At 41.5% G+C, this 18,763-nt stretch overlaps 2 protein-coding genes across 2 annotated transcripts in view; one reads left to right on the top strand and one right to left on the bottom strand.

Moving 5' to 3' along the window:
- The first annotated feature begins 118 nt into the window (after nt 1-118).
- On the top strand, nt 119-8,265 carry snx11 (sorting nexin 11). Its single transcript, XM_069664863.1, has 7 exons — nt 119-253; nt 1,320-1,359; nt 1,657-1,743; nt 3,880-3,980; nt 4,831-4,926; nt 5,034-5,258; nt 6,492-8,265. Exons 2-7 carry the CDS (start codon nt 1,336-1,338, stop codon nt 7,765-7,767), a joined length of 1,809 nt encoding a protein of 602 aa, XP_069520964.1. The 5' UTR covers nt 119-253; nt 1,320-1,335; the 3' UTR covers nt 7,768-8,265.
- Nucleotides 8,266-10,803: 2,538 nt separating this feature from the next.
- skap1 (src kinase associated phosphoprotein 1) overlaps nt 10,804-18,763 on the bottom strand; it is a 31,278-nt gene continuing 23,318 nt past the window's right edge. Inside the window, exons 12-13 of the mRNA XM_069665074.1 lie at nt 11,953-12,055; nt 10,804-11,615 (exon numbers count right to left, since the gene is read on the bottom strand). Of these exons, the coding sequence (XP_069521175.1) occupies nt 11,963-12,055 (93 nt within the window). The 3' untranslated portion in view covers nt 10,804-11,615; nt 11,953-11,962. The remainder of the gene's footprint in view (nt 11,616-11,952; nt 12,056-18,763) is intronic.

Here is an 18,763-nt window from a genome sequence, read left to right on the forward strand (position 1 = left end):
ATTTTAAATCCACGCTCCCTTCCGCGCCTTGCTTTACTTATGCCGCGCGCGCAACCCCGGAAGCAAATACGTCATGGTATGACGTAGCCGCGGCGCTTGTGACTTGCGAAATGGAGATAGGAGGTGTTCGGGAAAACAAGCCTCTGTGTTTGAGGTTTTTGTACTTAAATAAAACAGAAACCTCGACAAGAAGGACATCATAGACAACAGCAGGCTGGATATTAACACAGCAGCAAACTTACACCTCATGAAAGTAAGTAATTATCGTGTGGAATTAGCCTTTAGCTAGCTGATGTTTCCTATAGTTAGCCTGATTGTTTAGAGTAAGTGTTGTCATTCAGGCCAGACAACTAGCTGCCGTTTGAAGAGTCGTTAGCTGATTTTAAATGAAATAATGTTACCTGTTAATTGGTTGGGGTTATTACTGGTACATAGGTGGTTTTGTCTTTTTTTTAAAATTTATATAACTTTGAGATTCTTTGCACTGTATGAGAAAACGCCCATCGTAGCTAGAATACTTTTGTTTTGAAGAAGAAATAGCCACTTGAAGTGTTTGAATTTGTGGCAAAAGGTGTTGGAAGTTAGTTTAATGATCAATATTGCCTGCTTTTTTCATATATCCTTACAGTTTAATTCCCATTAGTCGTAAAACGTTTATTCGATTGTCAGAAAATCAATTGAAAGCTATTTTGACAATTGATTAATCGTTTATGTGTAAAGGGGGAATGCCACATTTCCATCGGTTCTAAGTTGTCAATATGATGTTATGCTGTCCTTTCTCTATTCATACCATTGTACACTGAACATTTTATTGATTTTGGCTGAGGTAGACAAACAAAAGGAATGTGGAGACCTCACCTTGGACATTTTTTCCTCCAATATCTGACATTTAATGTACATAAAAAATTGAATAATCAAAAACCCAGCAAATACATTATTAGATAACGGAAATAATAGTTAGCTGCAGCCCTAACAGGCACATTACACTCCTAACTCTCTGTTTGTTTCACCAGGTTTATGAATGGTATACCCTGACATTGAGTTATGTAAGTCTGGCCTCCCAGCTGTACAGTACAGACTAAGCCAGCTACTATAAGTCCTGGAGGGGTTACTCTGCCTGTTACTCCTTAAAAAAGCTCTTAGGAGTCTGAAGTCTTTACTCCCCTGAATTGTAAAGAGAAATGACCGCAAGAGTGACTCAGTGGGTATTCACTGACCAACTTCTCTATTGTATGAGTCATCATATAAGATGAACCAAGCTGGGTCTTCTGATCCTGTTCACTGAACACCCCCTTTAATGCTTTCTCCTTTCTTTGCAGTGCAGCACTCGATAGGATGATCAGCAATCAAGAAGAAGATGTAAGTTACCGTCATTAATTCCAATATTTACACCTTATGAGAATGAACTCTCGCATTGGTGAGCCCTCCTCTTTTTAAGCTTCCAGTAAATTACCAGAGAACAACTCTACCGATGCATATAAAAGATTGAGGAAGTTGATCTCTTTGAATAGTTGGTGGTATAATGTGTCACGCCTGCCAGTAATCTGCTGTAGATCTCAATCATTTCAACCAGATAACAATAAAACTCAAAGCGTCACAGTTGTTTTATTATTCATTTATAAGGTGAAACACTATTTTATTGTCTCTGACCTTCAGGAGTTTGTTGCAGTGCGGGTCCAAGATCCCCGCGTTCAAAATGAAGGCTCATGGAACTCATATGTGGATTATAAAATCTTCCTACATGTGAGTATTAACAATTAAATTAAACTATTTCTGGTCACTTTAAGTGGGAGATACTTTGGGAGTTATTTGTTTTAGAGCTGAATTGATTAGTTGATTAATCATTCAGTCAACTGAAAGATTGTTTTGGTACATTTTCAAGTAGAAATGTCAAACATCCTCAAGTTTCAGCTTCATTTACATGATTTTTAAAAGGTTTTTTTGGGACTGTTGTTAAAAGAGAGACATTTGAAGGCCACAGCTTCGGCTCTGGAAAATGGAGGGGGCATTTTTTAACATTTTCTGATTTCTACTTTTAAGAAAAAAAGTCAGAATAATCCACAACAAACATAGATGTTCGTCTCTTATTTGTTTTACTTTGGGATTACCTACACTGTGATTCAAACTACGTACATTAAATGTAAGTAAATCTTGAAATTCACCTTCAGTACACTTAAAATAAGAGAATACGATGATACTTAGAAATAGCTTCTCAACAGATGAACCCTTATATACTGCTGTACTTGTCTTTGACACTCATCCCCAAAGTAACGGCCTCTACATACATCAGCTCGGCCTCACTCAGCAGATAGATTTCCTGCGTTGTGTTTGGACAGGACTTGATGTTGTTGTCCAGGCAGTTGCCTGCGTTGAGGAATGCTGTGTCAGCAGCAAGTCTCCATGACTTGACGGATGTGTTGTGCGAGTGTTGACTCATGAAATTGGTTTAAGTCATGTGACCTCACATGATCACTCATCATTTTGTCTGTCATTGATACGCCTACACACGAGGGTAGAAATTAGAAATCCAGAGCTCAAACAAGCAGATATGAGCTCATCTCACCTCCACAGACACAAATCTTTACATTATTTTAACTGTTCAACCTAACCTTAAACATTTTGGGGACATTTGTAGTATTTCAAAGTTATGTTAAATACACCTGAACATGTCTCATTGTCCATTCTGTTGGGCTGCAACTAAGAATTACATTCATTATTTATTCTGTAGATTGTTTTCTTTATAGCCTGATGAACGACTTTCATCTATAAAATATCAGAAAATAGTCAAATTATATTTCCCTCAGCCCAAGGTGAAGTCTTGTTTAGCCTGGCCAACAGTCTAAAACTCAAACATATTCAGTTAATTATCTAACAAGACAAAGAAAAGCATTAAACAGTCACATTTTAAAATCTGGAACCAGGAAATATTTGGCATTTTTGCTTAAAGGATATAATCAATCATCAAAATACTCGCCAGAATATTCTTTTTACTGTGGTCTCGTGATGTGTTGATGAAACGTGGGGTCACAGTGTGGTTGTAACTTTTATCCTCTAATGGAATTGGTCCTCTGCTTTTATTCTATGGGAACAGACTGATTGATTTTGGCCTATCACAAGGAAGCTTGTTATACAAACATCCCTGGACTGTGTCACACGTCACCAGCACGAATCTGACATGTGATAACGCTTAACGCTCTGCCATTAGGTCAGCAGCAGTTTAACAGGTGGGGTCTGAGTCATACCTGCAACAACACAAGTGACGAGATTAGTTGTGTAAAATTGTAATATGTCATAAATTAAAGGATAAGGCTGGTGGATTATATGTTTTTCTCATTGTCAACAAATCCCTTGAAAAGGCCAAAAGCAAAAGTGTGTGAGCTCTCAGAACTTGTTCCTTCTGAAGATGCAGATCACAAATATTCAGTTTCATTTTTAGCATTTTTTCTTTAAACAGCCGCTCACTGTAGTTTTAATCAAAGTCGAAGCCGAAAGTTCAAGCAAGCGGAAAAAGGTGGATTTTCGGGGGACTATTTTTAGATGCAGATTAGTTAACATGTTGTGCTCTACTCAGTTAGCAGGACGTGTATGTGGAAGTCAAAACAAATCAAATGCGTGTGTTTATGGTAACTTCTTACTTATCAACCAGTGCAAAGAGTGGTTCACTGATGTTTAATAGTCTTTGGATGACAGTGGAGCTCTATGGCACAGTGGAAAAATATATATTAGACTTTTGACACAAAGACAGAAACTGTTAGAAAGATTACATTATTAGAAAGTTGCCCATCTAACCCTTTAATGGGTATCTACAGTAGCTCACACTGTGGCTCTGTATAATCTATTATTGTTGACTTAAATACATGTATTTCTTTTCAACTCCAGACCAACAGTAAAGCCTTCACAGCCAAGACGTCCTGCGTGCGCCGGCGCTACAGCGAGTTCACCTGGCTCAGGAAGAAGCTGCAGAAGAACGCCGGTTTGGTGTAAGTTAAAGCTTGAGCAGCTTGTTGTTTTAGGGTTGTAAGATGTAGACGGAAAAGTTTAGATGACAAATGTTACAGCTTTAATTAATTTGTCGGTTTAAAGCGACACTGTGGCTCAAATGTCACATGAAATGGGTTGCTCACAGTGACGTTATTTAGCATAATCACTATAAATCTGTGCTTTCCTCCAGGCCTTTGGGGTATTTTAGCATCTGTAGGATCGTTGTTTCAGCTTCCTTCACGGCTCTGATTAGATCTAAATGCTCCACCGTCTTCCAGGCAGTTGTTTTCAGTGAAACCCCACCCAAAAAACTGCTGTACACTCCAGTTAACAACTTGACGATGAGCATCGTGAGGCATTTAGCAGCTAAAGAGCCACGTCCCTCCAAAGTGGGTGGAAACCAGAACAGAGTTAAAATGAATGCATGTTAGACGTACATTCATCAGGAGGTCAAAAACCCGACTCAAAATTCATGATGTTGTTGCTCTGAAACTGCTGGATGTATGAACAGAAAACTGTCTGCTAATACCTTTGCATTATCAAAGTTAGAAGGAGATATTAGGTCAGTGTTTACAGGTTGTTTTGCTTCAGTGCTGCGTAAAATAATTCTGACTGAATGCAGGTTTCATTTGTCACAACAACCCAGAGATTTCAGTAAAATCACACATTTTGTACCTGACCTTTTAGGTGACCTTTCACTTTTACCTTTATTACTCTGTGGTATAGTGTAAACACCTTTGTCTGCATGTTCACTTCCACATACTTGGCATTTCTGCATCCTTTTTATTGGAACATTTAAATCTACAAACATGAAGTGTGAAGTGTTGTTTGTCTGACTTCTCCTCCCAGGCCCGTCCCCGACCTTCCTGGAAAGTCTTTCTTCTCCTTCAGCAACGAGGACTTCCTGGAGGGGAGACGGAAAGGACTTCAGGTCTTCTTGGACAAGTCAGTTCTTTTTCTTTAACTATGTTATGCAAGCTACCTGTGAAAGGTAACTTCCTGATAACAAATGTTGATACAGTTTTAATGTTTTTGTATCTTTACTCTTGCAGGGTGGTTCACATGACGGTATGTCTGTCAGACAGCCAGCTCCACCTCTTCCTGCAGACTCAGCTGCCGGTCGGGCACATCCTGGACTGCGTGCAGGGCCACACTCCGTACTCGGTGATGGACGCCATCCTCACCTACGCTTCGTCCAATCAGGGTTTCGCACAGGCTCAGGAGGAGGATTCCATCAAGGAGCCAAGTCTGACGGTTTCGTACGAGTCCATGGAGAGGTAGGCAGGAACTGAACTATTGATGCAGATGTAGTGATGTGGAAGTAACCTTTTACCTTTGCCTTTTCTCTTCTGTGTAAATTCAGTTCACTATAGGTGAGTCATGCGGTGTCTGGCACGCTGCCAATGCAGGAAAGGATCTAGAGTGTGCAGCATAGTACAACCCACCCTTTAACTGAAACATTGAATCTATTAAATATATAATTGAAAATCAAATTACCCTTCGCTAAGCACCTCCCTTGAACGTTGTTGTGGCAAACTTCAGGATGTTGTTGGGCTTTCCTGCTGTGCCTTTAGGAGATCCAGTGTTTGGATCAAGCCCACGATATGCGAGCAATATCCTGACACGCTTTAAACAAAATGAGAAAGTGGGATCATTTAGTTTTGCTAGCAATGGGCTAAAACATTGGAAGTCATAACTAATCATTAGCTTAGAATAAAACAATATATTGATCTACCCTGCTGTTGTTCCTGTCTATGATTGTCCTTGACATGAATCAAGACGTTGGGTGACAGATTATATTCAGGGTGTAGCTTTCAAATGTGACTTCTCTGATATTTGGAACTATTTTTCCAGAAATGTTCTGTTGTCTCTCTTGGAACATCTCTCACTGTTAAAGCTGAAAACGCCATAATATTTACATGCTGGTGCGAAAGCTTGACAGGCATAGCAACAGTAACCAAGGGGGGCGGGACTTAGCGAAGGGTCAATTGTTTAATGTAGGTTTGTATGATATATTCTGAAGTATTCATCTGTGACTGGACGCAGATAGATCCTCATTTCTGTGTACATTTTTGATGTATTGAATTAAAGGAAAGGGTTTTATATTCTTTCTAACTAAGAGCTGGATAGAAAATTGATACCACAGAGTGAATGGTGTTGAAGCTAGTTAGCTTAGCTTTGCATAAAGAATGGAAATGAGGAGAAACATCGAGCTTGGCCCAGTTCACAAACTGGACGAAACATAACCCTAAAAAAACACATATTCTCATGTATAAACTTCCTTGTGTGAACAGTCTAAACAAACAACATGTGTCAGTTATTGAGCTGTTACGTGCTGGTATGTAGTTTTCTTACAGCTGGATAAATCCTGTTTTCCTGTGTTTACAGTCTTTACGTTAGGCTAAGCTAATCAGCGTTGCCTGTAACTTTATATTTCACACACAGACATGAGTTGAATCTTCTCATCTAAAAACTAAAAGCTAAAGTGTTTTCTCTCTCCCACTCCACAGCCCAGCTCCTCATCAACCATGCCCACAAACTAAGGACACCTTCAGCCCTGAGCTTCTCTCGTGCAGCGAGCCCAACCCTCTGGAAGGTTTACTGGAGTCCTGCGATGAGGACACAGCTGAGCTACAACACAAGGAGAAATCTTCAATAAGGGTCCTTCAGAAGAACAACCATCTAGAGGCAGTGGTGGAGGACTGTTGCCCAGGAGAGGCAAGCTTTTTTGTGGGTGACAGCCCGTATGAGAGCCTTAGTCTGGCAGAACAGACCCAGCAGAGGAGCTGTCTGATACAGACACCAGTGGAGGTGCACTCGCCGATAGGGACTGGCTTTGAGGAGGTTAGCGTTGTGACATTTGACACAGAAGAAAAGACTGTCCCTCATTCAGACACAGAGGAGAAGGATGATCATGAGGAAAGGTCTGAAGAGGCAGATTTAGAAAAGGCCAATGAGCCAGAAAAATGTGAAAATTCTGTAGAAACTTTAGATTTTAAAGACGAGGATGTCGGATCTCAGGAGGGTGCTCTGGAAGACGTCTGCGCTGGGAAGCAGGTTTTAGAAAATCATGTCATCTCTGAGGATAATTGTCTCGAGTTTGTTGGTGGCACTGAGGGTCACGTTGCTGATGTCAGCTGTCCGGAGGAGCTGAGACACTCTGACGGCCAGGAAGAGCCAGGTAATGAAGAAAGTGACGAATTGGAGAGCAAAGACGAGATGCCACTTGAGCCAGAAATCCAAACAGATACTTGTAATGAGCACAGTGTCCCAGAGGTGGAAAACAGCAGTGACAGCATCGTACAAACGGACCAAGAAGAAGCTGAACAGGAAGTGGATTTGATTAGGACCAAAGACGAGAGCGACGAGGAAAGCCGCTCGCTGCCATCTTCCAATGAGAGCATCGTCAAGGTCAGCGATGAAGAAAGCATTTGTGATGAAGCTGAGGACTCGATTCAGGAAGCGAACGGCTACATGAAGACGGCACTCGAGGATGGCACTCAGTGGTCAGAAGTGGAGCCCTCTAGTGGAAACATTCTGGACCTACACATGAACGGATGCCCTGTGGAAAAAGAGGACATTTCCACGCAGGAGGACGAGGACCTGCATTTTACAAGCGACATCAATGACTTGAACTCGGCTGTGACTGGAGGAGATTTGACTGAAAACAGTGACTTCAGTGTGATAGAGACCAGCTGCTCGCCTGTGTTGGCTGATAGCAAATGTTCGGAGCAGGAAGCCCTGGATGCGTCAGAGGAGGCTCAGGAGGTGGAGGAGCATCAGTGAAGCAGCTGATTGACACCTTTACTTCTAATTCTAACACGCACATTACCTAAACATACACTGGGAGCTGTTGTTGCAAATCCTCTGCTCATTATTCTGTCTTCACAATGTGGATGTTCTGGTCTGTTGTGCTTTAAGAGCACCACATCATTCGTACACTGTGCTGTCATTCATGTTGTAGGTATAACTTTTTACTTTTTGTTTTTTATAGCATATTTTATTTTAAAATCTTCATTTACACTCAGGCACACTAAATATCAGCACTGTTTTCCTCCGCTAACTGGCTTCTCTACTGTGGATGATGGGCTTGTGAACAGCAGAGGGCGCCCAAGGTCACAACAGGGTACATGCATCGAAGTAAGGGGTTGAATCATGCATTTGTAAAGAGCTAAAGGTTTTACTGTCGTGTAAACAGATAAAATTACAAGTTTTATGTGACTGCTCTGGAATCTAGTTAAGTTATTTTCCTGTGTACCTCAATAACAAAACACCTGAGAGACTTATCATGACCTTTAATTTAAAGATAGATTAAATGTTCAACTCTTTTAAGACTCACATGTTTGTAGGTACGTTGAAAGAGTTTTTGGTTGCTTCTCCTACAGACTGTCAAGAGGTACCTTCCTGAAAATGCTTTCTAAGGTTTGGTTTAAGCTCATATAATAAGAAAACAATGACTTTATTCATAAACCATCTTTCAAAACGGTCTTAAAAGGTGCTTCAAAAACAAAGTCAAGAGGACAATCAAATGCACAGTCAACAAATAAAATAAAGTGAAACAGTTAAAGTATAGATTCAAAAATAATGGGAAAAGTTAACACATGTAAAAGAAGGAAAAGACGTGCAGAAAAAATAGGTCTTGATTAAAAAGAAGACAGTGATTTTTTTTTTTCTCCTCCGGTTAGCCATTAAAATCGAATAAAATATACATGATTTGAGGCTCCAAGATGAATCTTCAAGTCTTATTTAGTACCAGTTTGGATCTGTGCTTCCTTATCGAGCTGCAGTTAAAGGACAGTAAGAAAAGAGGAAATTCAATCCAAAAAAAGGGACAAAATTCAACAGTTATTAATTTAATTTTTTAACTCTTTGAAATGTAATCCAGAAGATTTCCATTTAAATAAATGTCTGTTAAGTCTCTATTTATCGCTGAATGAGGCAACACAATGGTGATTGAGCCTATGGCCCACTGATGAAAGCCTTTGCATTTGCAGTGTTACAGACAGGGTGTCTGTGGCGACTGTGACGGTTCTCCATCAGCCAGCAGTGGTTGGTCTGCCAGAGAGGGTAGGCGGAGCTAAGCGGCTGCTTTTCCGCTCTCTGCAAGTGTTGTGAGTAAACAGTAATCTACTATGGCTGAACAAACAAAGAAAAGATGGATGACTACAGATACAACTTCAACAAGAAGAGAAACAAACGCTCAGATGAAGCAAACAGTCTGAAAAGGAAAGCGACCGTCAGCCAGGAAAATCGCGAGTTACAACCGTCTGGTTAAATTAGACGTATGCGCCTGCAATTGCCTTTAATCACTATTAGGTGGCGATAAAAAACAAAGAAACTGAGAACTTTGAGATTATATTTTTAACTTTGAAGACTGCAGATTTTTTTTTGTAGGATCGCTAATACTGAAATTATTTACAGGCAATTACAGCAACCAAGACTCTGTCAGCGTACATATGAACATGTGAGCACTGTTTGAAGACTTGAAAATATAAATTCTATATTTAAGTCGCTGCAGAAGCTCACACATCTTTTCCTGCTCTTATTTAAATAATGTGAAACCTGTAAGAAACACTGTTATTACAACTGTCCTACTGAATTTCAAAGCTGATGTAACGAGTCGTCTAGAGATGGATGGAGCACTGTATCAGACACGAACTTTAAACCTACTTAGTCACAGTTAAAACTGGGGCAAACTAATGTACACACTGTTTTTCTCTTGGCACACACTACTCTGAACAAACTATGTCACATAGGATATAACAACATAATGTCTCAGCCCAAAAGATGACCAGAATAACAGTTTGACATGTGGCAGCAATGGTAATAAATTACAATAGTTATTTGTTCACTTTGCCACAGAATTCATTTCTGTTACATGTTCTGCAAAATCACACCTTTAGGACAACACGATGGTTTACATACACAAAGCTTTATTAATGTGACTTCTTTTTCAACAGGTTATTTATTTTTTATCGGGAGCTATATTTCTTTTAACTGATGGTCAAAGTGAGAAAAGACTGTTTTTGTTCAACCTCATTAAAGATCTGTGAGTTAATTTAGTGTGAAACTCTGTTTTGTGACCTCATTGTTTTCTCACACACTTCAGCTGCTTCTGTTTTGGAGTCTCTCGTTTCGTTGCATAAAAAGGGACTCGGAGTTTATTGTGCGACTGCACACAGAAACGAGCCTCGTCCGTTATCCTGTGTCACAGTGGGGTCTCGTAGGTGGATTGTAGAGTGCTGGGTTTTGCTTTCTCTATACGCTGTAAATTATCAGGTTATTTTTATGTTCAGAGGTGAAGCCCCTCTTTAAAGGAGACTTCTGTTTTATAACATGGATCGACAAGGGCAGAAATAACAACCCGAGTGACTGTGTCCATGTAAATACACAAACTATATATTGTTGTTTTATTTCAAATAAATAGTTTTTCCTTGTTTACGGTGGTACTTGTGACTGTTTTTTAATATGACGTGGAGCAACCCGGCCACATAATTGCTGAAAATGTAAAAACCACACTAATGGATTACAACAGAAATATCAGATTAAAAACACACTGTGTAAAATGCATAAACAAAGGAAAAGTCATAATCCCAACTGCAAAACAGCGATGGACAATATTCTGTTCGACAATTTGGTAGCCTCAACGGTTTTCAAAATGTTAAAGAATTCTACTGAGACAGTGAGCGTCAAAATAAAAGCTTTTTTTTAACTGAGGAGAAGCCATGGCAACCGTATCTGTTCTCACAGACTGATGCTGTTTCTTTGTCTTGTTCTAATTAACACATCAACTATAGGATAACTTTATCTTCAATAAATAGTTCTTCTCGTATCTTTAGTTGTGTATCATGGAATTATTTATTTCTTGAATGCAGTTACACCATCTTGCAAAACACAAAACAAGTCACTGGAGCAATCCTGCCCCCTAGTGGCGGAAAATAAAACCACACGCTGGATTTCAACTGAGAAATCGGACTCCAGCAGCAAATATTGCCGCTATTTGGAGCAATTTCTCTAAACTACTGCAAAAAGAATGCATGTTAACATATTTTACATATGGTACAGAACATCTGCCACATTTTTTATGATGTATGTCAATAATACAAAAGAAAAATCGACATATTTTACCCCATTTTTAAAATGTTATAGTGCAAAAATTGCAATCAATTTGCACTAGACCGGCCTAAATTATTTCCACCAATGAGGACGCTGTTAGTGATTTTTCTAATTAATAAAGGAATTATTTAGTCTATTTAAAATGTGTAAAAAAGTCTGATGTGTTAAAGGTGAAGGTGTCAAACGACAAAACAACAAATTATTTCTGTATTTTATAATTTTATGATGATATAAAAAGGCAATCAGCAAATCGTCACATTGGACAATCTTTTATTTTTCTACATAAATAATTTAATCGTTTATCAAAATAGTTGTTGCTTAATTTTATGTCCATTGACCTGATGTCAGTTTTAAGCTCTAGTTTGCACATCAGTATTGTCTTTGCATTGATAGTGTACAGGAAGAAGTTTGTCTGCAGCAGATTTACAAGAAATAATTTACAGATTAATTTCAGGAGGCAAAGAGGTGTCGGAGCGGGCTTTGTGTGAGATTCATGGCCGGGTGTGTCGGCAGCGGAGCTGTAGAAGAAAAACACAGTCAGAGGATCATGCATTAATAATTTAGTATTCATATTAAGCTGTGCCTATCTCACTGTATTAGGGAATCATTTTCTTAAATAGGACAACTGGCGCTGTAATCATGCTTTTGTTGCACATATTTATCCTCACCCATTGCCCATTGCAGCGCTCAGATTGCTTAATGCAGTACTTCTTCCAGCCAGCAGATGCCATAAATGGCAGGTCAACGACTGAATCCTACCTCAATGGCACTCTGGATGAGTACCAGGGGGACCGTTTCTGTGTATTAGGCCACAGTAATGGTCCATAATGCTGATGATAAGAGAGTGCTGGATACCTGTTGGAGCTCACAGGATGTAGGCAGGGTGCAGGAAGTCCTTGGGGACGATGCCCACGGTGCCGTTCAGCTCGCCGACCCACCAGCCGTGAATGTTGTACTCCTGAACCCAAAAGGAACAAATAAAGAACCGTAAGTCTCCGAGGGGTCCGAGGACAAGTAAACGAAGCAGGATTTAGCACCAATCACACATTTTTATTTGATTTGAGTGTACAGTATGTCTCTTAAAACAACCATTCCAGTGATTTGAACTGCAATCATACGTGGCCCTGATCCCTTACAGTGGCCACTCAAATGTTAAGGTTAAAAAAGCCGTCTTGTACTGCACACAAAGGAAATCCGGGAGAGGCTACCTCACTAGTCTCGTGGATGTCGGGGTGCTGAGCCTGGAGGATTTTCAAATCGGTAAACAAGACTATTGAGACAGCGAGCGACTAAATTAAAACAGCTTTTTTTTAACTGCTCAGGAGCAATAACGGCAGCCGCCTGTTCTGCCAGACTAATTATAAGATGACTGCCGCACAAAATCAAACAGGAGCAGAGTCTTACATTTTTACTTTCAAAATAAAATGCTGATTGTAACCTGAACTGGCCACTTAAAAAAAAACACCTCAATTAAGAAAATAAAAGCTTCTTTTTTTTTTACTGGTAAAACAAAATAAGTAGATTTAATAAATTGTGTTTTGTTACTTCTGGAGGGTGATTGCATTTAATAAATTAAAAACAAAAAAGTGTTCTACAACCATTTGATTTGTTTTAATCAATAAAATGATATTTAAAATAAAATAAGGGTGTTTCTTGATTCTTCAAAAACAATTATATCTGACTTTTCTTCACAGAAAATATAATCAATCAGATTACTGTGTATTTTATTGTTGTGTTATATTTGTTTATGTGAGGCACTCGGTAATGCTCGGCTTGAAAAGTTCTAAACAAATATATTTAATTTACAATTTATTTATGTACTTTATTATTTAATTAGTATTATAAATTACTAAATTAAAGAAAACGTTTTTGAGCAACTTCAGAAATTTGACATTAAAAATTCTTAGTCTTACATGAAGGCTTAATGTGAGGTTTAAATACTGTCGGCTAAATTAGCTACTGTTGCTTTTTCAAATTTAAATTTGCGTTACACTTTCTTGGGGTTTAAAAATTCACCCAACTGAGAGATTTTGTATTTTTGCCTTCAACCATCATAGAAAGAATAAGAGTCATATCCATGTTAGATAAAATGTGTACAAACCAGTTTACAGGAAACGTGTTAAATCAAGTCATTAATGTTAGATTAATATTTTATAGTTACAGCCAAAAAAGAATAAAAAAACGTGCAGACAGACGACACATTTTCCTTCGTTTTTCCAGATCTAAAAGCCACACAGTCACGTAACATTACATTAACGTTAACACAGTTATTCAGATTTATGTGTTACATTAATGCACAGCAGACTTATAACCTGTCTGCTTACATTGCAATGTTTTTAATTTTATACTGTTAGATACTTGCACTCACCGTGTGTACAGCTTTCAGTCACTTATTGTTCATATTTTGTATTATATTGTTTTTATATCCTTATTGTTTCTTGTTATATTATTCTATTGAAGTTCCCCGACAGCTCCTAGCGACCTACTTTTAAAAAAATTCTACCTCTGTGTTTGTTTCTGCACCAAAGCACCGAGTCAAATTCTTTGTATGTGAAAACCTACGTGGCCATAAACCTGATCCTGACTCGAATGAAATAAAACCTTTTGTTAATTCTTACATCTGTTTACAAGCTTCTTGTGACACACAAACAGCCAGACGATCATCTGATCACAGCAGCTGGGCTCTAACTAGATCTGTAGTAGATCAATATTTGGCCGGAGACCAGAGGGGCGTTAAAGCCCAGCAGAGGAGACGCCAGCCGGCCGTCATTTTTCTGCCCTGATGGAACTCGCCTCTCCTCTGTTCTCCGGCAGATTGAGAACGGCTGCGTGAAGCGTTTATCTCTGCGCCGAAGAGAAGAGGAAGCGGTCAACTACACACAAGCACATACGACGAACATACAAGCACATATAAGCAGACACACAACATGTTTTTCCTTTGATTACCGAAGATGTCTTAGATCAGAATCAGACCTCTCTTCTTGCTCTTACAGGTCCTCGTTGTAAAAACACTCTGACATGATGAACGGCTTTTTGTCCAAGGTTCAGCTTATCATCCGGACCTGACACCTCTCTGAAGCCAGAGGAATGAGGCCTGCAGCTAATGAGCAGCATTTGGACAGCAAGGATGAATGAATCGCTTCGAAAGTGATAAACCACGAGACTCAAGTGTTCTTACAGCACAAACAGGTAGCCACAATAAGCTGATTGTCCATCCAGGCCTCATCATTTTCCTCTACGTGCCTCACTGACAGCTCAGACTGGGATGTCTCAGTGTGCTTGGCTCTCTGACAAACTCTGACTGGCAATTCAGTGTGTGTTTGAGCTCATTACGCAGGGGAAAGTTAGGTCCGAAATGGCCTTTTTATGCTCCCCATAAGACTGTGGAGGGAAAAGCCCGGTTGCGGTGAGCTGGCTCTGGTTCCCAAATTCGTGATATCGTGAACCGAGGAGGAGGAGAGGGGAGACAGACGGACGGGGGGGAGGCATCGCAGAGAGGGAGCGAAACAGTTTTTCTCTCCCTTGGGGGCGTCGCAGCACTATTCCACCAACCGTAGTGACAGAGAGTTTTATTTATCTCCGCGGCCCATCTGTGCAGTCGGTCTCAAATTCTCCCTGAGAAAGGTCTTTTGGATTATCAGCGCCGCCATTTTAATACAACTGCTACATCACAGAGTGGGCGCCAATGGCGGTGGAAGTCTGTCAGGCGTGCAGAGTCCATCTTCCTCATACTTGAAATGGGTTCATCCAGAGTACACCTGCTGTAATAGGGACATTCCAAGAGGCGTGGAGAGTAAATTATCCAAATGACAAAAACTATGCTAACTCCTCAATGTCCTCTTCCTTCTGTTTGTTTTCCTCTTTTTGTCTTTTAGCTTGATTTGTTTTCATTTCATTTTGCATCTTACGCCCTGAAATGCTAAGTTTGGGGCACAGCAGAGGCATATTTCGGCTCATGGTGGCACCTTGAACGAGCCGTCGAGTTGTTTAGTATTCATATGAAGTGCTAGATGTTTCCTCCAAGATGCTCAGGGGATAAAAATCGAGCGTCCCAGGGTGGCAGACTCCTGAGAAATGTCTGCTTTTGTCTCATTAACAAGGTGACAAAAATCAGAGAGTGTTTGCTGCAACCTGGATGCAGATCACATCGGCTCTGTGCGGGAGCAGAGGGAGGGGGGGTGTAAACAGCGCCGTGTCGTGGCGGCTGCGGCACGGTGACTCGCTGACCTCCCGGTGACTCCTCCGCCGAGAGCGCGGGGGAACGAGCGTGGGCGGGGCTGGCACTGAGAGTGGGTTGCCATGACAACACCTGCAGTGTACCGGCGCGATCGTTTATTTACCACTCAGGGGGCTGGCTAATGGTGGCATTCTGATAGGCCCATCGCTCATGTTCCCCGACCGGAGGACGGATTGACAGCTACCCGAGCCTGAAGCGAGGAGAAGGTGAGTCGAGGTTGGTTGGGCGCGGTGAAAGACAACGAGGTGAAGCGAGAGGCGGGAGGCGACACAATCATGCACCTAAACAAAACACAGCTATAACATCTCTCTCTTTAAAAACAATGCACCTGTTTTGGGGAAATTCTGCATATTCTGAGTGCATGTCCTCTTTTCCTTTCTCATCTTGTTCCCAAACGCACACACACACACACACACACACACACACGCGCGCACAGATGTAACACACACACTCACACACAATCCCAAATGCATACAAACTAGGGGGAGTGCTAATAAGCCTGACACATGAGGCATCTTTCCTCGGCCACCAGCTGACTGAGGCAGGCCTTGGGCGTGATGGAGCGCAGGAAGTCTCTCATTGCCCTGCCGCTGAACCCGCCGCCTGGGTGTTACAATCTCTCCCTCCCTCCCTCCCTCCCTCCCTCCTTCCCCATCTCCAACCCCCTCCCTCCTTTTCCTCCCTTTCCCCCTCTTTCCATCTCTCCTGTAGCAGCCTTTCCGCTCGCATCCTCTCTTGTTTTTTCAGTGCGTCTCTCTCTTTCTCCTCTACATGCACTCAGCAGATACTCTGCAGCTCTCTGCAGTTCTTTGATCACAAGTGGTCCCTCTAACAAAGAAACATGGACACCTCCACCGTGATCTGTAACACACTATCAGGTTAGCGAGCTCTCCTCGCTGCTAACGAATGACTTATTACCTGAAACTGCAGAAGGAAAAAAGTGCTTATTTTGGGATGTTGTGGGGATTTTGCTCCAAAAGAAATCCGTCCAGAAATATGGATGATAATTCCGCACAACCAGAGATGGAAATGGCTACTTAGTGTCCGTTTTTTCCAAGTGGGCTTTTAATTAAATCAGTGAATTGGCTTCAAATTGGAAACATGACAGAGCATGAGAACGTTTGAGAATATCTCAGGGACGAGGAGATTTAATAAAAAGAAAACCTACTTGCTCCTTTCTAATGCACGCCTGGGATTACAGATAGCTCCTTAACTTAATAGCAATTTAAAGTGGATTTGTGTATGCCACTGAGTGTCTGTAATGATGGCTGTTTACGCCGCCCCTCATTTATAATAATTAAGCAGAATGGATTGGGGGGTGGGTTGCTCGGACGCGGTTCTGGGCTATTGGCTTGGGCTGAATAATGACCTACTGTAGTTGACCGGGGGATGACCGCTGCCTCCTGCATGACCCCGAACCCCAGACTCACCCCCTGCTACTTTGGGTGGTAAATAGGATGTCTTGCCTGTCTATAGCGTCTTGGTGTCTATGGCCACAATAGCAGCCAGGGGTCTTTAAATGGGTGTGTGACAGAGAAAAGGAGAAAGGAGAGGGGGGACAGGGCTCACACAAAAGAATAAAGGGATCCACGCTCTTTGTCTCTCTTGCTTGACTTTTCCCATCTGATTGTTTGCCCACTTTTCCTTTTTTTGCAGCTGCATTCAGCCGGTGTGACCTGTGGGCAGCGGGCCAAACCATCTTGTTAAACACAGAAGGAGCCTGTTATGACCCCAAAGAGAGACGTTCACAGGTAGCCTGCATGGAAGTGTTTTTTTTTAACACAAATTGACGTTTAAAATTCCTTACTTCCATTTTTATGCCACAACTTGTGTTTTTACGAGGCCATAAATCACAACGCATAAATCTATAAGGCGGTAAATCAGCTTTGGGTGTTTGTATAAGTTGTCATGTAATAAAACCATCTTGCTACAGAAACAACCACAAGGTGTCAGTGGTGTCCACGCTCTCATTGCCACGTCTGTAACGGGCAGCTGCAGCTGAACACTTTGGCCAAATGCGTTATGACGCTCTGCTTTGGGAGGCGCGCCTGATTGGCTGGCTCGTCTCCCTCTCTCTGGGTTTTGGTTGGACGGCGGATTGTGGAGGAGAGGTGAGCAGGGCGATGGAGAGAAAGAGGAAGAGGTGGCAGCAGCAGCGCTTGCCAGAGTTTTAAGGACCCTGGACGGGTTTGAGCCATAAATCTCTTCCCACTCCATCCCGCCGTTCTCCATGAGTGCCTGTGGGAATACAGGAATGTGACAGCTGACCTGTAGAGCCCGTGTCTTTTGATTCGGGATACATAAATTAGAGGGCAAGAATGCAGGACAGCCTTATGGTGTGGCGTGGGACATGGCCGACAAAATGCACAGGCATTACACGTGTCAGGGTGAAGCCAAACAATCGCCTTAAGCCACTGTTATAAATTATTCTGATGCTGCAACAACACGCTGTAAATCCCCTGACAAATATCTCGCTGCATGATTCAGGATGTGATGCAGCGAGAACGTGTCACAACATCTCAACATGTTCCAGCGAGTTTAAAAATCTGAGGGTGTCATTCTGCAAAAAAACAGAGCTCACCAGTATTTGTCAGCGCACACTGGAACGTCAGAGCAGAGCCATAATGCGCATTAGAAAAATGCAAGCTCTCAGAAATGAAATGCCAGAGCAAAACTCGGGAGATGGATTTCATGGCGTGTTTGTACCTCATGTATCAGCACGCCGAGCGTCGTCATCGAGCTCTGCGGAAAGCAAGTTAGGCATCGCTGAAAACGGCGGCAGAGGCGCACTACGAGATTAATCCCCTCGAACTAATGGGATTCATATGAGTTGTGAGGTCCTTAATTTATTTACTTTGTCAGCGACACACAGATATGCACACACACAGCAACACACACGGGTAAAAAAAACACACAAATACAGTAAAAATGCCCCCACTTTACAGTAAGTGAGAGATCAATAATGATGGATGAGGGCCTTTTATACAATCGGCATGTTCTCCTCAGTTCACAGCCATATGACACCACGCCTGTGGCTATCCCATTCTGCACTTCAGCAGTCAATCACATCCCAGCTTTAAAAATAACAGTTTGTTAGCACCATTGATTTAGCACTTAGAGCGTGTCCTTATTACCTTGTAATTATGGTCAGTGTTGACATAACAGCACAGACAACCAGGCCTCCCACCCTCTAAGAGAATTTATGGGCCCTGGTTTTATTACGGCCATTTCATGTGTCTGGGTCCCCAGTTAAGCGACAGACTTGAGTTCTAGCCAAGGGCCCGTATTTCACTCATCGAGGTCAGGGTTCTCAGGAATCCCCCGTAAAACTGAACGCCAGCGTCGACACACAGAAGACGCAGGGAAGCCCTCCCCAAGGGCTCATTAAAATAAACAGCCGATTACAGGCAATAATCCAAATAATGCTAT

The sequence above is a fragment of the Semicossyphus pulcher genome, unplaced genomic scaffold (genome assembly GCF_022749685.1).
Source record: "Semicossyphus pulcher isolate SPU_LCO1_2020_fin unplaced genomic scaffold, fSemPul1.0.p SCAF_16, whole genome shotgun sequence".
In the NCBI taxonomy this organism is placed as follows: Eukaryota; Metazoa; Chordata; class Actinopteri; order Labriformes; family Labridae; genus Semicossyphus; species Semicossyphus pulcher.